This window comes from Sceloporus undulatus, chromosome 1 (genome assembly GCF_019175285.1).
Source record: "Sceloporus undulatus isolate JIND9_A2432 ecotype Alabama chromosome 1, SceUnd_v1.1, whole genome shotgun sequence".
Lineage (NCBI taxonomy): Eukaryota > Metazoa > Chordata > Lepidosauria > Squamata > Phrynosomatidae > Sceloporus > Sceloporus undulatus.
In genome coordinates this window covers 172,881,587-172,905,251 of record NC_056522.1, presented here as the reverse complement: position 1 = coordinate 172,905,251, position 23,665 = coordinate 172,881,587, and the positions used below count along the sequence as shown (strand labels likewise).

The window sequence follows — 23,665 nt, the reverse complement described above, 5'->3', positions numbered from 1 at the left end:
AGTATATACAGCTGTATCCACTAGACAGAAGATTTAACGACACTTGCAACATTTGAAAGAATGCTGCATTGGCAAAATTTACACATGGATTGATATTCACATATTTGGTCTGTTTTATTGGAATGTATGAATAATACCTTAATTTTGTTATCTCTTTATTCGTTATTTCTGTAATATCATGATATTACAGCAATAAGGAGAACCCTACAATGTAATTTTACTTTACATAACTATTTGAAAATAATTTTTTAAATTAATTTTAAAGAACCTCAAGTTGTTGGCAGGTTGCCCAGAAAGCCCAAAATGGCTTGCAGCCAACTTATCCTTAGGATCTCCTGAATGCCACCATCTACTGAGAACTTTGGCAGAGGCCCTGCTCTGCATCACGTCTGCTCTGAAGATCAGACTGTTAAAGACACAAGATTTTGAATTTCCCTTCATGAGAAAAGCAGCTTCAACTTGGCAGCTTAAGTATCTTGCTGATGGTGAGGCGGATGATTTTAGAGATGTTTTCAACATTTTCTTGTGCTACTTTTATTTGATTTCATTCTGTTTTCATTCATTTCATATATATATATATATATATATATATATGGGAAACATTCCAAGAATAGAGGAAAAACTCTGGCCCTTAACTGAAGAACTGTTTGAAAGCTAACAATGTTATAAACATTATGCAGACATGTCTTTGTTGCAGAGTATTAAATGCATGTTCACACATACATTATAAAGAAATGCTAAGAAGTCTGTTAAAAGCCAATGAAAACTGAAGCAAGTAGTGAGTGTCAGTGTCAAAACAATCCATTTAATCAATGACCTGGATGAAGGAATAGAGAAAAGAAAATAATCCATTTTATCAATGACTTGAATGAAGGAATAGAGGTCATGCTTATCAAATTAACAGATGTCACCAAATTAGGAGAAGTAGCTAATACACCAGAGGACAGGATCAAAATTCAAATTGACCTTAATACATTAGAAATCTGGGACAAAATTAACAAAATTGATTTCAACAGGGAGAAATGTAAGGCAGAAAAAATGAAATGCATAGATATAGAATGGAGAAACCTGGCTTGACAACAGCACATGCGAAAGAGAGCTAGGTGGTCATTCCCACTATGAAAAGCTCTGAATCCTGATTTGAGCTATATGCCCCTAGTTCCCACTTGAAATCGATTCCAATCCTCATTTGATTGGTTCCAGTGGGAAAAACGCGGAGCAAATGCAAAAATCTCAGGGGTTTTTGGTAGCAGTTATTTTGAGTTCTTTTGCAATGAATTGATTCTCACCCATGTCCAGTAAGTGGGAATACCAGATCGGAATCAAGAGGGGAGGGACAAATGGCAGAGGGGTATGTGTTCACCATCCCTCCCCACAGACATCACACATACACCCAGTGCTGCCTTTTTGGGTCCCTTTTTTGGTCAAGAAACTCCAACAAAGGTAAGTAGTTGCTATACCATTATATTGATTTTTTGATTAATTTTAGTGTGTGTGTGTGTGTGTTTTAAAAATGTGTCCCCCACCTTGCTCTCTTCCCCAGACTCCAAGCTTCCTTCCTGGCCTGGCATTGTCCCTTCCCCCGGCCTCCAAGCCCCATTCCTGACCTTGCCTCTGTCCTCTGTTCTGGTCTCCCTCCATGGCTTGCCTCTCTCCTCTTCTTCATCCAAGCCCCAATCTGGTCTCCCCCCATGTCTTACCTCCCTCCTCTTCCTCATCCAAGCCTCGATCTGTCCTCCTCCTCCTCCTCCTCTTCTCCGTTCCCCCACAGCCCCCCCCCATGGCCTCCAAGGTCCCTTCCTGGCCTAGCATTGTCCCTTCCCCCCACCTCCAAGCCCTGTTCCCAGCCTTGCCTCTGTCCTCCTCTTCTCGTCACACTATCTCAGCCTCACACTCACAGCCTCATGTCACACTCTCTCAGCCTCCAACCCCCCTCCAAATTTTCAAACCGGGCTTATGCCAGATGATTGATGGGGGATTCCCGCTCCCAGTGGGAACAACAATCATTAAAAAAAGGAATGATTTGATTGTGAGTTCCTGTATGGCATGGAGTTGGACTGGATGGCCCTTGTGGCCTCTTCCAACTCTATGATTCTAATCAGAAAAATAAAGAGAGGAACTACAGGTTGGGTATGGCTTATCCAAAATTCCTGGGGACAGAAGTGTTTCAGATTTTGAATTTTTAAATTTTTATTTTATTTCATTTTATTTTTACTTTGGAATATTTGCATATACATAATGAGATATCTTGGAGATGGGACCGATGTCAAAGTGAAAGCTTGTTCTCGGTTAACTGCATCAATTTAGGTGACTATAAAATTTGCTTTTATATTGATACTGTATTTTACACACTTGGACACCATACTTCTCACTCTTTACTGTGAAGAATGTCACTATTGCTACTACAAAATTTGAGCAGAACACTCCACTTCACAGATATTATACCCTGAAGAGGAAGAGAAAATGTTACATCCTAGCCCTTTTTTACATTTTGATAATCTAAGTGCTGATTTTCTGAAAGCACAATTATCAAAATTAACAAAAATATCAAGTTTAATAAATAATGGAAGGCCTTACTATGAGTTTACACTGACATAAATGTGACCCTTGATTTGAGTGGCTGAACTCTCAAGTAACTGTGTAAGGAAAAAAAGAAAAGCAGGGGAATTTTCAAGTAACTTTATTAATCTCCTTTGTTACAAGAAAGTTTTGAGCATCAAATTCTACTGCATTCTTAGAATTTAAAAACTGATTGGCTGCTAAGGTCAGTTTAGTTGTCTGTTCCAGTTAGAAACCCTACGCCCAAGAGAAGAGAGGCATCACATTGAACTTGACATGCAATAAGCATATTAAAGTTTGCCTTACTTGTGTTTTGGCTTCTCCCCCTTCCAAGTTCAAGTGCAAAAGCTTGCAAAAATTACTCCGTCTGGCACTTGTATTAAAGCAATTTCTGGTTTAGTGTTTTATCAAGCCCAAGAGGAAAATATTCTAGAACTACTGCAGTTTCCAAATCTACTAAATTAGAGCTTCAAATAAAGAAAAGTTTGAGAGATCTGAAATATGATTGATTTCAATTATATATACATTTTCATTGCACAGCTTTTTTCTGCAATACTGTTGATGTTACTGTTGTTGCTGTTGTTGTTACCTGCCCTTGAATCTACCCGACTCATGGTGACTTTGTGCATGTAATATCTCCAAGACCTTCCATCCTCCACAGCTCTGCTTAGGTACTACAAATTCAGGCCTGTGACCTCTGACTGCGTAGCCATCTGGAGTGTGGTCTCCTTCTCTTTCTACTGCCCTCACCTCTCCTAAAATTACTGTCTTTTCTAATGAGTCATACATTCTCATGACGTGGTCAAAGTACAACAGCCTCAATTTGATCATCCTGGCTTCCAAGGAGATTTCAGGATTGATCTATTCAAGGACCCATTTGCTTGTCTTTCCTCACCTTCCTAGGTACAGGAATTTTGTAACTATTTTGATTTCCTCGTTGTCTAGGTAGAATTTATGTGCTTATGTATTTTTTCCATGGTTATTGTTTTTCTTTTATGTTCAGCATATGCACTTCATTTTTGACCATCCTAGTAATTGTTGCAAGTCTGTGACGTTTTCTGATAGTAATATGGTGTTGTCCACATATCTTAGATTGTTGGTGTTCCTTCCCCCTGTCTTTGCTCCTACTTTTTCGGAGTCCAAACCGGCTCTTAATATACATTCTGCATTCAGTTTGAACAAATAGGGTGACAGAATGCAGCCTTGCTTGACCACCTTGCCAACGGGGAAACAATCTGTTTCTTCTAATTCTAACAGTAGCCTCTTGTTCTGAGTACAGATTTCTCACCAGGACTATCAGATGTAGTGGAACTCCAATGACTTTAAGAGCCATCCATAGTTTTTTGTGGCTGATGCAATAAAATGCTTTGCAATCATTGCACCAAACTGCATATAAAGAATGTAACAATTTCTAATGTTTAAACAAGCAATTCAATATAATGATAATGCATATTTAAAGTGTGATGATATGAAAGGTATGGCAGACCTTAGCATTGCCAGCAATTCACTAATAATGAAATCAAGGCTAAAATGTATCCAGAGTGTATACCAGCAAGTAAGCCCCAGTGAATGCAATGGTAATTATTTCAGAGTAGTCTTGTATAGGTTTACATACTGGTAAGTACTGGAAAACACAAAAATAGTGAACACTAGGTGTCAGTGTAAGAAACAGAATAACATGAGAAATCCTGTTGTTTTCTGTCAGGAGGATAAATTTTAAAAAAACAAAAAATCAGAACCAGCTTGCAACTACAAAAGTTGCTTGCAACTACATAATACTGTTAACAGGGCACTCTTCATTCCAAACTATCATGTTCGTTGGAAATCAGATAAATTGAATGTTAGAACCTTGGTATCAAATGATACCAAAGTGGTTGTTAAAATATATCCAACTGCTTTATAATATTGGGCATTAATTTAAACTATCCATACTTGGAAGTATACAACTGTACAGGTGCCAGATCTATTACAGGGTCTGTGTAGTCATTTGGACTGTAGTGCTCATGCTGATCTCACAAGTCCATCTGGACTAGCAGAACTATGTTATGGTCACATATACTTGATTACATCCGACAACACAAACCTCATCACGTGGAATCACCTTTGATTGGGGGAAAATTGACTTGAAAACAAGTCCAACTATAATATTTTTATCACAACGTCTCCATTTGTGCCAATTATAGAACAGATGAAAGATGGATTAGTCTCATGAATACCAATGTAGAGTTGCTACATCTATTCCACAATGCCTAGAACCACTCTCACACCCTGATCTAATGACAATCTGTGCTTCGGTCAACTCCTGCAAGCTCACCCTTAATCAGAAGCCTTGGTCTATATGGCCGAGCTGGGCCCTACCAGCAGAAACAGTTGTAACCCCTATTGCCTAAAATAGCCACCTTGAAGCTACTTGTCAGTCAGATGGCCGCCCAGACATGAACGGCTTAAAGACGCTCTGGAAGTGCAGCATTTATAGAAAAAGTTGGCTTTTTTTCCAGCCCAAAAAGGAGTGATTTTTTCCCCTGTTCTTTTTTGGACCAGCTTCAAGACAGATTGGGGCTGTGGCACGTGGTTGCCATGACCCCAATCCATCTTCTTTAAGCTGCCCCTTCTTGCTGGTCTGTTCTGGCTCTTTCTTAACCACATACTAAATTTAAACCAGCAAAGGTATCAGGAGATAGTATTTCTAACTACAGCCTATTCTTGGAATGCTTCCTAAACCAATTTACCATTAACCTTTCCCCCCCCCCCCCCCTTTTCTTTTTCTCGGGGTTTCTACTCTGTGGGGGGGGGGGGGGATGAACTTACAGTGGCTACAAGCCAGGAACAGGACGTTCTTGACATTTCACAGGAAATGGAACTCAGAGGATTTTCACCCATTTTCTAAAAAGTCACCTTTTATTGCAAACTTTTTTTAAAAAATCTGGATTTTCCTGTGTGCGGAGCTCTGATGAATGTAACACATGCATTCCCTCTCCCCTGTCCTGAAAATTTGCTCACTCGCTTGTGCATAATTCTCATGGACCCCCTCCCCACTGACATCCCCCTCCCATCATTAGCTTCCATACTGTTGTGAAGATCTGCAACATATGTAGGGGGAGGGAGTGCATGAGTGAGCAAGTGAATGATTTAGGTGGGAGGCAATGCAGGTGCTCTATTCACTGAAATAAATGCCAACCAGGTGGGAAGACTGGAGTGGCAGGAAGCTAATTACAAGCATCTTTTTCAAAATACAGGGAAACGAATAAAGCTTCAGGTTTTTGTTTTTTTAAAAAAAGCTTTATTTGATACATATTAGGACACATAAATTTAATATGAAGTTCTTATTTCTTGCCTTATATGATGCTTAAAAAACATAATGCCCATTCCTTCCAGTTCTGACATTTTAAGATAGATAGATTGATAGATAGATAGATTGAGATCTTTTCTACAATTTCTATATCACTGAACATGGTCATGCATTGAGACAGGTGTGTCACATGCAGCATTTAGTTCTGTCTTAAACTAACTTTACAATAGGAACAGAATGAATACTCCAAGGGTTTGGCCCAGATGGTTTGTGTGCCCTCCTTTATCCATTCATGTAAACACACCATATTTTCCTGCTGAGTTGCATATACTGTACACTCAACAACTTTGTACTGAGCTTGAATGTTTAGTTAGCCAGAAGATTGTTTCCATCTTGTGATTCATCAGATCCCTATGGGATCTTCACTTCCTTTATTTTATACTATCACAAATTATATTAGTTTGTCCTATTTTGATAACCTTTCTAATTAACGTCCTGCACAGGAAGCTTTACTACTTCTTTAAACAATCTCCTAAAAGAAAGACTTTTTCAGGCACTTCACTGGCAAGAAGTAACCACTGCAAATAACTTCCTAAAGATAAATGAGCAGAACCTTTCATATACTGTTTGACGCCCATTAATTTGTGATTATGAATTTCGCACATTGCCCTGCCTCACTGACTCTCAGGGGTCATCTGCACTGGGCAAATAAAGCAGCTTCTCACTGCTTTGAAGCCTGGCTATATAGACTATGCAAACAGTGAAACCAGGTGGAATGCGAAATGAAGCTGCACTCCAGGGATAAAAAATGAAGCAAAAAAGAAGCTGTGATACTCTGACTCAAGGCAGAAAATGTGCATCATTGCACCAGCATATAAACAGCTTGGCACCAGTAAAAGATTGCAGCAAAGCAAAAACGTGATTGGCTATAATGCACAAGCCAGACAGTCCAATAGGGGGCATGGAGTGAAGTGTGTGAGGGGGGCATGTATGGGGGGGCCTCCATGATTGTGCTTTGACAATATGTCACTGGGCACACTGATGCACTGTATGGGCTGTGCATCACATGAGTAAATGTGTAGCTGATCATATGGGTGGAATCCTAATGGTATGACATCTGGGTAGGAAGAGGGAGGTAATTGAAGTCGCAGGTGGTGTGTTTGTGTGATGGTGCTCATGCATGGTGGGGAGGTGCCACAAACAAACACACAAGATGGCTTGACGCCATGTGGTGTGTGGACAGCCCATGGGTGTTTGGCCCGCCTTGGGAGCTGGCCATGAAGAACTTGGGGTTTTGACCTGTTTCAGAAAACCCAGGATCGAGCTGTTTTTTCCTGCCTGTCTTCTCCAGCCTTTTGATGAACACAGAATGACAGTCAATATTACCAGTTCACAATATACATGTTTACCTTGCAAGTTTATATTTTAAACTACTAAAGGCTTGAATGGAACATCACACAAAACTGAAGCCACTGCTTGCTCTTTAACATTTAAAGAAGGCAAAGTATGATTTAAATCTTTGTTTCCCATCTGCTCTGGACACCATTTTCATAGTTAACCCTTACTGCCACAGTGCAGTGCAACAGCTGATGTTTAGAGGAGGGAGGGAAACAACACAAAGAAAAATCCAGTTTCTTTTAAAAAGCATAAACTAAACTACGTATAAAGCAATTTGGTGGCAGATAAACAGAACGTTTGCAACATTTATATATTAATTAACAGTGATTAACACCCAGATGTAAATTTAATAATAATAATAATTTGTTTTATTTATATACCGCTATTCCAAAGATCATAGCGGTGAACAGCAAGTAAGCTAATTAGCAAGTAAGCTAATTTGCCCCCAACAGTCTGGGTACTCATTTTAGCTCCCTCCTCGGAAGGATGCAAGCCTGAGTTGAGCTTGGGCCCTTTTGCTGGTCTTGAACTCGCAACCTTGTGGTTTTGAGTGAATGGCTGCAGTACAGGTATTTAACCACTGCGCCACCAGGGTATAACTGGGTATGTAGGTATAACTGTTCTCAAAACCATTTGGGTGGGAATCAAATGGACAGGTGGGGGTAGCATTGCCCCCCTTTTTTCTTTCTTTCTCTCTGAAACACTTGTTCTGATGGTATCCAGTGAATCTGGGCTGATTTCAAACTGCTGCCATGTTAAAGTATAGAGTGTATGAAAATGTTCAGATGTAACATAATGGAAATGGTTATTCACTTTGCAGAAGCCTGGTATTGGCTGCATCTGGGACTCAAACCATCAGGTGATGTCCAAGGTCACAGTGTGTGCCAGACAGCACTTAGCAATGTGTAAATACACTGTGTCATTTTTGCAAGGGGAAAGATATTCCAAGATGCACAGGAACTTGTACAGGAAGAGGCTGGACAAGGTGGCTGCATGGCAAATGTGTATATAAACCCAGATGTCCGTTTGTACAGTTTGTGGGATTTGTAGTTGGTGGAATGTGTTAGTAATTGTTCCCGCATGTGTCTTTGCAACAAATAAACAAAGGCCCGTTACAGACGGGCACCTTAGCATGGACTCAGTCCGTGCTGGGGTTAGAAAGGGGCGTCTCTTCCAGACGCCCCTATCCCTAGCATGGACTGAGTTCGTATGAAATGTCGGCGGCCATTCCACATGGCCGCTGCCATCTTGATGTAGCGGACGCTCTGCGTCTGCACGTCACACCCCAGATATGACTCCGCGAGTGCGTGACTAGCACCTCACGGCGTCACATCCAGGGCCCAGAAAGGAGCGCAATTTTCACGCTCCTTCTTTGTTGCGTCCGGGAACCTCGCTGTTTGGCAGCTGCAGTTCCCAGATGTAGCAACCGGCGGCGGCAGCAGACCGCTGCTTTTCAGCGGTCTGTTACCCGCCTACGTGCCTCTTCGGAGATAAGCCAAGCGTCGGTTTGCTTTCTTCTAGCAGCGGTTTTCCTGGCATGCTACAGCAGCTTGCCGGTTGATTATCTTCACACAAGGCTTCCAAGTTTACTCTGCGCACTCACGTTTGCATCAACCTGCCAACCCTTAGACCTCTCAGGAGCAGTGGCTTTGGGAGCTTGTGTTTATTTTACAGGGGTTTCAAAGGCACACACACCTATGCCTCTGTGTGTTTGTGTCTGCATATATACACACATGTGTAGAAAAGCATGATGTACGCAAAGACAAAAATGCTGTAACAACAAAATGTTTCCCTCCCAAACTGCTGCACCTGCTAAAAATCTGCAAAAATTTCCCCCCATGATAACAAATATAAATGGAATGAGCAAATTCCCATTTTGCTTCCCCATTCCATTTCACTAACTAGAACTGCGGAATTTCTATTTTGATGTTTTTCTATATTAAAAAAATCCTTACCAAATTAATCAGCTGAGTGTGGACAATGTCTTCTACTAATACTGCTGATTCATGAAGAGGCCTGCGAGCATCTCCTAAAGAAAACCTGAAAGATGATTATCAAGAATTATTAAATATTATAAACAAACATTCATAAGATTTCTCTTATACCATATTCCAAGGGGCATCTTTGGCCTCCAATTGTTTGTTCCAACTAGAATAAACCCACCGAATCAGCTGGTGAATACTGATTCTGCATTCAGCATGGAATTACTTTTGTTCTAGCTGTTCTAGAATCTTTCTTAATATTTATGTAAGGCTAATTGGACAATAATTGTTGGGATCCTCTTTTCCCCCTTTTTGAGGATGGGGACAAAAATCTGCGCTCCTTCAGTTTGCTTGGACTACTCCAGGAATTCTCAAAGATTATTGCCGATGGCTCTAATCTTTTAATACCCTTGGATGCAGTTCATTTGGCCCTACAGATTTAAATTCATGTAGATTAACCAAGTTTTCCTGTACTACCTCTTCACTTATTTTGTGCTGTATTCCCCCTACTGCATCATCTGCTCCATGATCCTCAGGTTGAGTGCCTTTTCTTTTCATAAGAAGACTGAGGCAAAGAATGTGTTGACCTCCACCCCGCATAGCCTCCCACAGACCAAAACACAGATTAACATGTAAATCATTTCCTCCCAGCCAAGGGTTACACAAGTATGTATATACCCCATACACTTCCATGCCAACAACCTTTGAAGATGCAGGTGAAACGTCAGGAATAAATTCTACCAGAACACAGCCACAAAGCCTGGAAAACCCACAGAAACAATGTGTTGAGTACTACTGCCTTTTTTCTGTCCCCTGTTAGTATTTTTCCATGCAATGACCCTACTATTTTGTTCTTCTTTCTTTTCATATGGACATAACCAAAAAAATTCCTATATTGTTCTTAACCTCTCTAGCAAGTCTGCACTCATTCTGCACTTTAGCTTTTCTGGCTTTCGCCCTACACGTGCTAGCTATTTGAATTCCTCTATGGTAATTTCCACTTTTTCCATTTCCTATACATATCCCTTTTAAAATTTAGCTCAGTTGAAAGTTCTTTAGTCTTCCATCTTGGTTTCTTGACACATTCCCCATTTTTCTTCCTCATTGGAAGTGTTTAAAATTGTGCCTTTAGTATCTCCCTCTTGAGAAACTCCCATTCATCCTGCACCTCTTTTACTATCCCAACCAAGGGATCACACCCAATATTTCCCTAACTTTTGCTGTTATGATCCTTCAAGTTGTTTTCAACTTAGAGAGACCATAAAGTGACCATATCATGGGTATTCTTGGCATGGTTGATTCAGAGGTGCGTTGCCATTCCCTTCCCCTGAGGTCAAGAGTGTGTGACTTACCCCAGGTCACCCAGTGAGTTTCCATGGCCGAGCTAGGATCTGAACTCTAGTCTCCTAGGTTCCTAGTCCAACACCCAAACTACTAAACCATGCTGGCCCTCTATCTGACTTTATTGAAATCAAATTTGCTGAAGTCTGTTGCCTCTTCCACCTTTTGTCTCCAGACAACTGAGGAATTTGCTGGACCATACATTTTTGGCTGAATTTGACTTCCATCATCGACAGGGGAAATGTGACCCTGTTGGTACTTCTGGATCTCTCAGCGGCCTTCAATACCATCAACCATAGTATCCTTCTGGAATGCTTGGGAGAATTGGGAATCGGAGGGGGGGGGGGGCACTGCATTGAAATGGTTTGTTCCTATCTCTCAGGTTGATTCCAGATAGTGAGGCTATCAAGACAGATCTCTTCCAGCAGGCCTTTCCAGACTGACCTCCCATTCCACTGATATCGATAGTCCTGTCTGCCCCAAGAAGATGTCTCACCTCTATTATATCTACTTTAATTAATTTTGATTTGTTTTTTTAGTTTTAAGGTAGGGGGTTAAGGGATTATGTAGTGTTGGTTTTATATGTATTATGTATTTTAGTGATGTACTTGTGTATTGTAACGCAGGATATAAATAAAATTTTATTATTATTATCATTGTTATTATTATTCAGCGTTTTAAAAATATTCCAACTACCATGAATTCCAAAAAATGCTCTTTAATTTGAGTATCAGTTCTGCTGCTGACTTCCTTTCAAGTATGATGAGTGTGTGGCTGGTCTAAAATAATCCAACAAAAAACCTGAGCACCTAAAAAATATGAGGGTTTGTGACTATAGCCAATAGTTAATTCAGCCTGGTTGCCTGAAAGGAAAAGAGCAGTTTACATTCCAAAATTGTCAGGACCAATGAACTTTTATCCTAATGCACATAGTCAATCAGTCTTGGTGAAGTGAAAACAAAAGACTTTTATTGCAGCCATCACAAACATAAGGAACCAGTAATGTGTCTAGGTCAGACCTAACATTCCATGCCCACCATTTGCATTAATTAACTCCACTCCATATATTTGGCACCCATAATTATTCCTCCCATAAAAATGTCTAACGGTTATTCCCATCTTCCACTTGAGCATCTTCAAACCTTTATCTTCAAACAGATAAAGCCCAGCAACAGTAAAACTCCTTCTCCACATTCCACAAGCAATTCTCAGAAACAAACTGAGCAGTTAACACATTTAGTAAGCACATTAACCCCTATCTTAACACTGGTCAACCAACAGGCCTCTGTATAAACATCTCCCATCAGTCCTAGTAAAATCAATCAACATAAACACTCATGGAAGATTCTATAAACAAAAGATGCTATTGATTCTGACAAAAATTCTATAATTTCCACCGGTTGGCATGTCATGTCTAGACATGTGGGACTCTACAAAGGTAATGTGCTCTGCAGGACCACATCACTGGCTCAGATTCCTATGTTTTATATTAGAATATCAACTCAACCTCTGCACTCATTTTTAAAACTGGGAGCAAAATACAAAATATATTATAAAGAGATAATCTGCTTTGAAGACATGAAGTGCATATACACCTTCAGGACATAATCCCAGTTCAACAGCCCACATCTGCTTGTAATAGACCCAGCAAAGATGAAATACATACATTGTTCAACCCTTATCAACAACACTTCCATTATACTTTCATTTTGTTCTTCCATTCTTTCATCTATCATGAGCAAATTTTCTGTAATCTCTTCCTGAAAGATCTTGACTTTTCTGTGCCTCTATCTCCAGTACTAACTTTCTAGATACTGTTCCCCCTGCTTTTTTTAAAAAAGAAAAATATTGTTACTCCTACCTTGTATTCTAAGCTTTCATCTTTCCTTTTCAATGGATTGTTTTCTTCACACTGTAAGTCCACTGCTGGTATCTCCAATGCCTTTTAACTATTGCTTGCCATCCCCCCCCCCCCCTTTTTTTTTCCTGGGAGTTGATCTCTATGGTTCGAAACAGATGGGACGAAAGCACTGGCTTGAGGCCGATCCGGGGGTGTGGCAGTTTAACCCCTGGACCTGGTTGAAGGTACACTGCAGCCTCCCAAACCCAGCTACAAAAGCACAAAAAAGTGCTACTTGCTGACAGTCTGTTGCAGACTGTGGTGGCAGCCAGCCTCAGGACCATGGTGTCTGGTCACCACAGCCCTATGTCACTCTGGGTGCAGTCACAGTTGCCCATCTGCTTGAGGCCTATAGCTTCTTTTTGTCTTTTTGTTAATTTCTTATCTCATAAGTCCTCTCATTTCGCTTTTGGCAGTTCTTGATTTGAAACTCACCAAGTTTTCAGTTGGCTGATTCTACTGAAACTGCTCTCTGAGAGTGCAAGTGATGAAGAGTTTGCCCTGCCCCAATTTTTTAATATCATAAAAAGTAACCTTTGTACTTTTTGCCGTGCTGGTCATGCCTTAAGCAGAGCATTTTGTCCACTTCTGGGATCCACATTGTAAAGAACATTGACAAAATGGAGTGTGTCCAGATGACACCAATCAAGACAGGGTTGAGTTGAAGGAACTGGATATTGTTTGGTGAGGAGAAATGATTAAGGAGAGATGTGTTGTTGTTGTTGTTAGCTGCCCTTGAGTAACCCCTGACTCATTGTGGATGAGACATCTCCAGTTCCCCGCATCCCTCACTACTATGCTTACTTCCTGCAAAGCCATGCCCATGATCTCTCTGACTGAGACCATCTATCTGGTGTGTGGTCCTTCACTCTTTCCTGTTTCCTACATTGTCAATAAATTCTGCTGGGATATTGGTCAAGTCATATTTGGCATAATGACTGTTTTTGTTTACGTCTTCATCTTTACTCTACTTTTTGATATAAGTAGTGACAGTGTAGATAAAAAAATCAATGTTTTTTAAAAAATAAAAATGGATTTTTAAAATTTAAATTATTTTTTAAAAAAAAATTAAATACTTTTTGAGAAAAAAATCTATCTAAAGATAGATTTCTATTTAAGATGCATTATGGTCCATCGTGAAATTGGGATTAGTTTTTAATTAAGTATACGAGAATATATATTCATGCAATGTTTAATTTTTTTGGTATATGAATTCCATTGATGCATTCACAATGCCATGCTCTTCCAGAGGTTTCTGTAAGATTATTGGGCAATTTTCCTGTCTAGAGGATATTACAACAGATGTTTTACAGTTTTCAAAACTGAATTAGTATCTCCAGAGACCAAACCCACTGTTTTTTGCAAACCTATGTACACAGAATCAACCCCATATCTCTTAAGTCCTAAGTGTCATTAAAGTCAGTAAAAAAAGTAATTTAAAATATTTGTAGTGAAGACTTCAAACATGTTTTTGTTTTGTTTTTTAGAATATTTAATTTAAAGGCAATGTGGCAGGATACAAGGAACAAGAAAATAATTTTAAAAAGAACTGATGTTTTAAAATCACTCAAGTTTTGACTGTTTGCTACAAAAACAAAGGCAGAAAGTGTGGAGGATGACTACCTTTATATGAGCTCAATATTTATAGCCAGTTTTAACCCTGGAACACTATACAAGCTTAAGGGCAGCAGCAGTGGTGGGTAGGATAACTGTTGGGTATAGCAACTATTGCATGCAGAGACTCTTTAGGACTTTACATGTTTGTTGTAACTTCCTGTTTTGGAATACACCCTTTCATTTCCTGCAAGCACACCTTGCTAAGTTATGCAGATTCCATTTTTGTCTCTAGTCTCAGTTTTGTCTTCAAGATTCTGTTTGTTTCCATGTTAGAGTGCTTTAGACAAACGGACAAATTGGTTTTTTTGTTTGTAATGTATTTTTACATGTAACATGTAGAACTTATTTTATCTGTACCATAAAGCTCTGCCTGTGTGTGAGTTATACACAGGATATGTAAGTAAAATTATTTTTGTTGCTTTAGATCAGGGGTAGGCAACCTGCGGCCCCGGGCCGGATGCCCGCCCGGCAAGGCCTTGGGACCGGCCCCAACTGTCCTGCCGCCGATTGCTGCCGGGCCTTTGGGGGGCAATGTCTATAGAAACCTCAGAACATGCATATTACCATTTTTTAAAAAATCAGCAAATTTTTTCACGTGTCCTCCATTTTTTTTAAAAAAAAAGTGTCTTCCATTTGAAAATTTTGTCCTACATTTGTCCTGGTTTATTTATATATTTAATTATTTATTTTTTGGCTTCGGCCCCCCAGTTGTCTGAGGGACAGCAAACCGGCCCCCGGCTCAATAAGGTTGCCTACCCCTGCTTTAGATGATGACTGTCTCATCTTTTACTAGGCTAATAACACAAGTGTGGAGAAGGATTGGACTTGATTAATGTTTCTCCAACTTTGTTCCGTATGATCTGTTTTTGAAATTTACTGGTATCAGAACAACAACTTTTAAAGAAGGAATGAATCAGATACACTGAATTTAAAGAATAAAGATTAAATACAGAGGCATAGCAAGATGGTGTTCCTTATATAAAATGGCAAAATCAAGGTTTGCTATTTGGAATGTATACTTTTTTTGGATGCTTGAATATGGTATGGATAAGGAGGGCCAACTGTAGTTGGTAGTTGAAAGACATGGGATCTTCTATTACTTCTTTGACCAATAATGTCACTCATGAGTTTGGTCATCCCTCTATATTAGGTGGCTTCGGTGTACACTGTTCCAGCGACTTGACAGTTATAGGAGAAATTAAGAATCTTGATTTCAGCAACCAGACAGGGACTAAATCTGGTTTTCTGTCAAACCCTATCCTGCCTTACATTGAGACGAAGGTCCACTCTTTTCTGGGAAACTACAAATCTGAGGGTTGTTCTTTCCAGAATGGGAAGATTATTTTATTTTTGGGTTCCTTATGCAGTGGTGCCAGCAGCCTTTTCTTTACAAACAGTTTATACAAAGAATTCCCAGATCTAAAAACCTAGTTTCATAGTTGTCCATTAAGAGGGATGTGTTTTTACAAGTATAAGCAGAACTAAAAATGAAAAAAAAAAAAAAATCCTTGTGAAAACAACTTTTTTGCACATGTAAGTGAATTACAGTGGCTTTTCCAGTTGACTATAATTTTGATTTATCAAAGGATGTGTGTGTGTGTGTGCGCACGCGTGCCTGCATGCATATGTATTCTTTCTCTCAGGAAAGACTAAGGAAAAAAAATTGTTCTGACTGGTATCATCAAAACACAGAGCAATAATGTAAATGAGTCATTTTGAACAGTGTCCAAGGCAGATGGTAGTATTTACTAGGCGGAGCCACACACTAAGAGAGCTCATAAGGCTTGGTTAGCTTTGTACACAATGCCAGGCACAGATCAGCAGCTACACACAGCCTTGTCATTTTTACTCTCTCTGGACCTTATCACACATGGGGGAGTTGCAGCTCAGATCCAAAGTCACTCCTGTTCTAGTAATGCAAAGCGTGATTTTTTTTTACACCAGGTCCAGAGTCACTCCTCTCTAGCAATTCGGATTGAGGTTAAAACGTCATGTTTTTCCACACCTGGTTGCCTTTATGTTGCCCTTACGAAGTGAGGGGCAAGCGAAGTCAGTTAGATTCCAAGCAAGTCACGTGATGCGAACTCAAGCAAAGGGGAGTGAGTGCACATTGTATTACCACACCAGAGCATTCTTTGAGGGTTCAACGATTCGAATCGGCACCCTTCGGCATGCTCAGTGGTGCTCTGGATGCTTTTCTCCTTCCCTGCTCCCTCCTTAGCTGTCATCCTTTATCGGGGTCTAGGAGAAGGCAGGGGATGATGGGATCGGTGGCAGGTTGAAGGAGAGTAGCAGATCAGGGGATGATGGGATAGGTTGCTGGGGGTCCCTGGGGCTAGGATCGGGATGCAGGAGAAGGCAGGGGATGATAGGATAGGTCGTTGGGGGTCCCTGGGGCCAGGATCGGGTTGCTAAAAGTAGCAAAGTTAACTTTGCCCAGTGATTCCAGAAGTTTCCGAGCAGCACTGCGCAGGCGCAGTACAACCCATTTGTATGATTTGTAGAGACCACAAAGAAGAAAATGTAAAAAAAAAAAAAAGGTTTCCACTATTTAAGGCTACTCTGACTGGGAGGCAGAAAAAAACTTAGACTGAAGCTGGGGGCATCGTCAAGGTAGGATGCAAAAAAACACTATCTGCAGCCCAAAAAAGAGAAGCCCCAATGAATGACAGATGGAATTCTTCAATTTGTAAGGGACGGACAACAAACAAAAGTAAAAGGTGATAGAAATAAGGTCAGCACCATGATCCCAACTGTTAAGAGACCTGGTGCAGGAACAAAGAGAATGACTACGATAACCAAAGCAGAGAATAAGCAGAGGATAATTTAAAAGGAACAACAAGAGACCTCTTCCACAAGATCTGAGGATTCAAAGAAAAATTTAAACCAAGAGTGGGGATGGTCAACTAACAGAGGAAAACATGATAAAGTAAAAATAAATTTAAAAGAAAATTAAAACAATACCCTCATAAAAGGACGACATATTCATTCAAAGAAGAAACATTTGAAAATGAACCTGCGGTGTTAGAAATTGAAGTGGAGTGGAAGTGGAAGCTATGTTCAGAGAACTTGGGATGAATAAATCCCAATGAATAAATCATCAGGAATAGGTAACTAGAAATGTTTAATAATTAGCCCTTAGGCCATTTCAAAATAACACAAAATAACACTAAAACAGGTAAAACACATTATAAAATAGTATAGAAATTCTATAGCAATTACAAAAGAGCTAAAATATAATAACACAGAATCTGAAATGTACTTAGAGTACCATATGGATGTTATATAAATGTAAAACAATATAAGTACATTAGAAGTACAGTACCTAAAAATGAAACATAGTTATAAAACTGATCATAAAAATCTATACCACAGGATCAAGATACAAAAAATAGGTAAAAGAATAAAAACAACTGTATTACAGCATTAAGATGATAATACGTAAAGTAATAAAACTGAACATGAAGCATCACACATCAGAATTCTCCATCACCTCTGCAATTGACCCCAATTTACCCCACATATCTAACTGTATAGCTTTACGTAAAAACCAAGCTGTGATAATAGATATTTTTGAATCTTGGCCACTCATGAAGTAAGAGAGTCTGACATGGGTATCCCAAAACATTGTTCTTTTGCTATAGGGACCAAGATACTGATCTCTTTCCTGTTGGTACAGATAACACTTGAATAAAATATGAGTTAAATCCTCAATTTCTTGGTCTCCACAGATACAGATTCACTTATTGTAGGGAATACCATTGAATCTTCCATATCTTACCATAGTGTCAAGCTGGTCAAATCTAGCTCTGGTAAATGCCTCCTTCAGGTATTTTGGCATTTGTATTTTTAGATAATTTGCTCTTTGAAAAGAGTGTTTAAATTGGCTCATCCGTTTTAAATTACCTACATTGCTAAGGGAGGCTATATCTTTTGGGGCTTTGATATCCAAGATTCTCTGTCTCACACCCTTTTTTGCTTGGTCATCCACTGTGCATGAATCAGGAAGACCACAGCTCCTTATAAAGTTTGTTATTTGCATAAACCAAGAGGATTGAAGATGGGATTGGGACTGTTCTAAGAGACATAGTCTTGGTAATCTATCTGGCTCCATTTCTTTGCTTTTACTCCAGTAGTTAAACACTTTGATTTTGGCTTGCGAATGGATTGAATAAATTTCTAATTCAGCTCAAACAGCAGCTGCAGATGTCCTTTTATCTACCCCCAATATACTTCTCAGATGCTGAGACTGTGCTAGTTCTACTGCTGAGATGGAATTTATACCCAAATTTCTGCCACATATAAAAGCATAGGTGTAATTTTGGCTTTATATACATTGATTATTGGGGTTAGGGAATCAGGGTACTTGTGAGCTTTTAGTTTAAATATGAGATTCAAATGAACCTTTGCTCAAAGTGAACTCTTTTGGTGATGACATGATCACGATCCATTTTTTGAGAATGTTACACCAAGGTATGAGACAGTCATTACTTGATCTGTTGGCTCACCCTCTAATTGCCATCTACGTTTCTGCGTTTGTTTACCAGATACCATTATATCTGACTTAGATTTGTTAATAGTTAAGGAATTGTTCTGGCAATAACAACTAAGTCTTTTTAACCGTCTCCACATACCTACTTGCGAGTATGATAACAATATCATGTAGTCAGCATAAAGCAAGATGTTACAAGGAGTATGTAGGGCGGTAGGAATATGGACTGCAGAATCTTTCCTTGAAGATGGCAGGTCATTAATATATAAATTAAATAGTAAGGGGGCTAATAAGCACCCTTGTCTTACCCCTTTGTATGTATCAATTTTATTTGTCTGTTTAAAACAAATCTCACTCTCAAACTAGTACCTGTATAAAGGGCTTTGGTTAATAACAGTTAAATTTTAAGGTCAATTAGTTTGTTCCATAGAATTTCTCTGTTCACTGTGTCAAATGCTGTGGTAAGATCTATGAACGCACATATAGATGTTTTCCTTTGTTAGTATATTTGGCAGTCATAAGGTTTAGAATAAAGCAGTTACCAAGGATACTTGGTAGAAGACTGTTTCTGTTCTTGGAGCCTTTCCTCTGGGATTTCTTTTTCCAGGTGGTTTAGTGCCAATAATGTTATTGATGGAGATCTAAGTGGAATAGTAGCTACTAAGTGATTACATATCAAAATATGAATAGATGACATATCAACAGACCTGTTCAAATAACAGAGACAGAATTGACTGTAGTTCTAACTAAAAACTGTCAATAAATATGGAAAACAAAACAGTGATCCACAGATATATATTCAATATATATCCCAATCCCCAAGAAAGGGGACACCAGGTATGGAAGTAACAACAAGACCATTGCATTAATCTTCCATGACAACAAAGTGATGCTCAAAATTCTACAACAAAGACTTTTACTATATCTGGATTGAGAAAGGCCAACGTTCCAATCTTAGTTCAGGAAAGGAAAAGGTGTTAGGGATCATATTGCAAACATATACTGGATAATGGAGTATACCAAAGAATTCCAGAAGAAAATCAGTTTGTGCTTTATAGATTTTAGCTAAGGATTTGATTGTGTAGATCATAACAAAGTTTAGATTGCTCTTAAAGAAATGTGCCACAACATTTGATTGTTCTGGTGCATAACCTGTGCTCAGAAAAAGAGGTTACCATCCGGACAGAACACAACGTTTTCTAATTGGGATGGTGGTCAAGAAAGGCTGTATTTTATCACCCTATCTGTTTAACTAGTATGCTGAACATGTCATATGTAAACCAGGATTAGACAAAGGAAAGAGAAGTGAAAATTGAAGGAAGCAATATCAACAATTTAAAATATACAAATGACACCATACTACTGATAGAAAATAGTAAAACAATTACTGAAAAATATCAAGGAAAAAAGTGCAAAGGCAGGTTTACAGTCAGGGACGTAGCCAGGATTTTAGGAAGCGGGGGGGGGGGGGGGGCCGGGAAAATGCCCCCCCTTTATAGGGGGGGGGGGGGGGGGGGGGGACCGCCGCCCCCATTCTCTTTTTTTTTTGGGGGGGGGGGGGGTCCGGACCCCAAGATCCCCCCTCTTGGCTATGTCCCTGTTGCAGTTCAACATTAAGAAAATAATGATCACAGATTATTTACATAAATTTAAAGCAGATGATGAAGGCATTGAAACAGTTTCCCATGTCATGCTTCAGTCATTAATCAGAATGGAGAGTGCAGTCCAGAAATCAGAAGAAGACTAGTACTTGGAAGCGCAGCTATGAAGGAACAAAACAAAATTCTCAAATGTAAAGCTATATTGTTGAATACTAAATTCAGAATTGTTGTCCATGCCACCATATTTCTAATTTCTGTGTATGGCTGTGAAAGTTGGACAGTTAAGTCAGCTGATAGGAAGAAATGTGGTGTTGGAGAAAACTGTGGACTGCTAAAACGACATCAATGAGTCCCAGAACAAATCAAGCCTGAACACTCCTTAGAAAATAGGATTACTGAGCTGAGACTGTCATACTTTGGACACATCATGAGAAGACATAACTCACTAGAACACAGGAAAAAAAGGGTAGAAGGCAATAGGAAAAGAGAAAGACCACATTAAAGGTAGATAGACTCAATGAAGAAAGCCACTGGCCTGTGACTGCAAGACATAAACAAGGAGGCTGAAGATAAGGATTTGGAAGTCTTATTCAACAACCAACACTTGAATTATCATTCAATTTAAATACATGCACCTAATGTACTTGACCTTTTAATATACAAATGGATAAATGTGGCCATCTGAATATAACCAAGCCAAACCACTAATTGTTCTGAGCTCCCAAGTCTTCTGAAGAATTTAAGGTAAGTAACTTTGATTTCTGTTTATTCCCCTTGTAAATTGATAGGGGAATATAAAGAGCAATTATTTGTCACAAATGAATCATGGGAAAAATGTTTGGGAGAAAGTATATCTGTAGTATATATTGATATTTTAAGATGATTTAATTTGTTGCCTGTTTCTAATGGCTATAGCCAAGAATTCTAAAACTAACAGAAATAGAAAGGCTAATACTGTACAGGGTACCCTTGCTTTGTCCTTCTGGAGAACGTAATAGGAAAGGTTTACTCTGAATTTACTGAAACTTTTGAAATGATGATTGAATAGATTAATTCCATGTATATTCTAAACTTATTCCTTATATTGAAAGCAGAAGGGCCAGGTGGTGGCCTGGAGGCCTCTTGGCCTCCAACTCCATCACCTGGCCTTTCCTGCGGTGGCAACAGCAACGAGGAGGCACAGGCGAGCAGATAAGCAGGGAGGGAAAGAGGGAAGGAGAGGGACTTTTGTCCCCAATGGCGGCACGTGTAAACGCACGCTGCCATTGAGGACAACTTCCAGGTTTGCCATCCGCAGATGCTCAAATTGGCGGATGGCAAATCCGCATATAAGAAGGGCTGACTGTATTAGTAATTTTTCACAACAAATTCAACTAAGTATTTTGAAAACGTATTATTAGCCTTATTTCCAAAAAGGGGATGGAGCAGTACAAAGAACTTGAGATTTGTTTGAAATGATCACTTCAGGACCAAAGGCCCTGTCTTTTAACACAAGTGACCCAAGCAAAGCTTTTGATTAAGTCACAGGTTCTTAGCCTGTGGTCCGCAGACTCCTGGGGCTCTGCAATGTCTACACAGGGGGTCCGCAAAAACCTGAAAGTCTCTCTTGATCAAACTGAATGTGTGGTGTTGGAAGCCACTAGCCATGGTAGCTGCAGCGGCAACCAAAATGTTATGCGTATGTTAGTCTGTGCCAGAGAGAAAAAGAGTGTGTGAGAGAGAATACTAGTTGTGCCTGAATGGAAGGAAAGTCAAGAGGAAGCAAGAGTGAAGGAGGATTGTGACCTAACATACTGTTTCTCTCAAACGCACAGAGCCTGAGGAGCAACATGGCTGAGGTGCGTAAAGCAAGGGGGCAGAGAAGAGACTGCTTAGCCTGGCAGTGTTCTTGGTGTCTGCCTCAGGGGTGCAGCAGCCACCGGGCGCCTCTTCTCCTCCCCACCCCACCCATTGCTGGCTGCTCTCCCTCCCTTGAATTGAGGTAAGGGTGAGAGTGAGCAGGCTGTGTATGTTGGAGCAAGGTGGAGATATGTCTGTCTCACGTATTCATGTATCTGGCTCACATACTTGCTCTCCTCCACACCTAACCCAGAAGTGAAGACCAAGAGAGAGAGAGTGACTCTGCCTTTGCCTGGTAAAGCAGCTGCCATTCATGTGCGTGTGTTGTGTGTGTGAGTGTGTGGCTTTGCCTTGAGGCTTGTAGAAAGCCTAGGAACATGAGGCAAGGCTTATCGGTCCCTATTAAAAATAGTGTCAGGCAGCAGCAGAGGTGGTGGCAAGTCCCACTAGCTGCCCAATTTCACTTTGAGCAGTGGCTGGTGTTTTCGCCACCATGGATTCAAGGAGGCAAACTGTATATATTAAATCTCATTGACTGGTTTACATTCTACTTTCCTTCAGTGAAGTCAAGGCTATCCTCTTCTCCCCTATTTAATCCTCATAGGATCAGGCATGTCATAATTTACCTGCTCAGTTATGTATGAGGGCTTCCCAAGCACAGCACTGCTGCCACTGGCACTTGGGAGATGGTGTCCTGGTTCACCAAACACCCACGCAGGCTGGCTGGGAGGGAATCTCCAACTGATAATGCAGGCAGAGGCAACTAATCACAAGCAGATAGAAAGTGCCCTTGCCTGTGAGAGACCATGAAGAGAAAGGCGTGGGTCAAGCAGTCCAAGTCAAAGGAGGGAACAGGAATCAAGGTCAACGCAGTCCAAAGGTCAAATAAGCCAAAAGGTCTGAAGTAGGAATGCAGGAGCCTAGAAACAGGTAACAAGAATGCTGACCAGGAAACAGACAAATTGCTTCCAGCAACAACTTAGGCAAACTCAGCTCTTAAATAGCCTTATACCAGCTCGTTCAAATCAGAGCTTGATTGCTTGCTGCTTAGCCTGCAACCTGGCTAAGCGTCTTAGCTCTATCTTTTGTTGGATCCTTTTGGTCCTCCTCCTTGATTAAGGACTTAAGACCCCAGTTCTGTCCTCTGTCTCATCAGCAGGTGAGTCTTGCCCTTGCCCTGCTGGCTGAGGCTCCAATTCCACAGGATGAGCTGGCTGCTCTGCAACAGGGAGAGCTACAGGCTGTTCCCTGTCTGGAAGACTTGCCTGGGTCTCTTCCTCAGTGTCCTCATCAGATTCTTCCTCCAGATCCTAGTCCTGCAGCTCTTGGCCCGTGACAGGTGTGGGGACAGCAGCTACTGCTGCCCCCTCAGCCCCCCCCCCCACCAATTCCTCCGAAAATGCCAATCAAATAAATTTCTGGAAAAAGAATGGACAGAGTCAGCAGGAAGGAGGCAGGAAGAAAAGCTAAGCGACAGCAGAGTGGCAACCTGACAGGAGCCAAGGCAAAGGCTGGGCCTCTGTGCCACCATTCAATCCACTCCAGATGCAAACTGACCGGAGGAAAGGAAAATCTCTCCTTTCCTTCTAGCACCTCTAAGGGAAGGTTTAATGGATGTTGTAATTGTTAGTGTCTGAGGGTTCTAGC

General features: G+C 40.3%; 1 protein-coding gene across 7 annotated transcripts in view; it reads right to left on the bottom strand.

The window, feature by feature from the left end:
* SUPT3H (SPT3 homolog, SAGA and STAGA complex component) overlaps positions 1-23,665 on the bottom strand; it is a 252,130-nt gene that overhangs the window by 115,926 nt on the left and 112,539 nt on the right. For 6 of the 7 annotated variants that reach the window (XM_042477039.1, XM_042477031.1, XM_042477021.1 and 3 more), the window contains one exon: positions 9,202-9,286. The exons of the other annotated variant lie outside the window; for it this stretch is intronic. In XM_042477039.1, the coding sequence (XP_042332973.1) occupies positions 9,202-9,286 (85 nt within the window). The remainder of the gene's footprint in view (positions 1-9,201; positions 9,287-23,665) is intronic. 7 annotated transcript variants of the gene reach the window in all.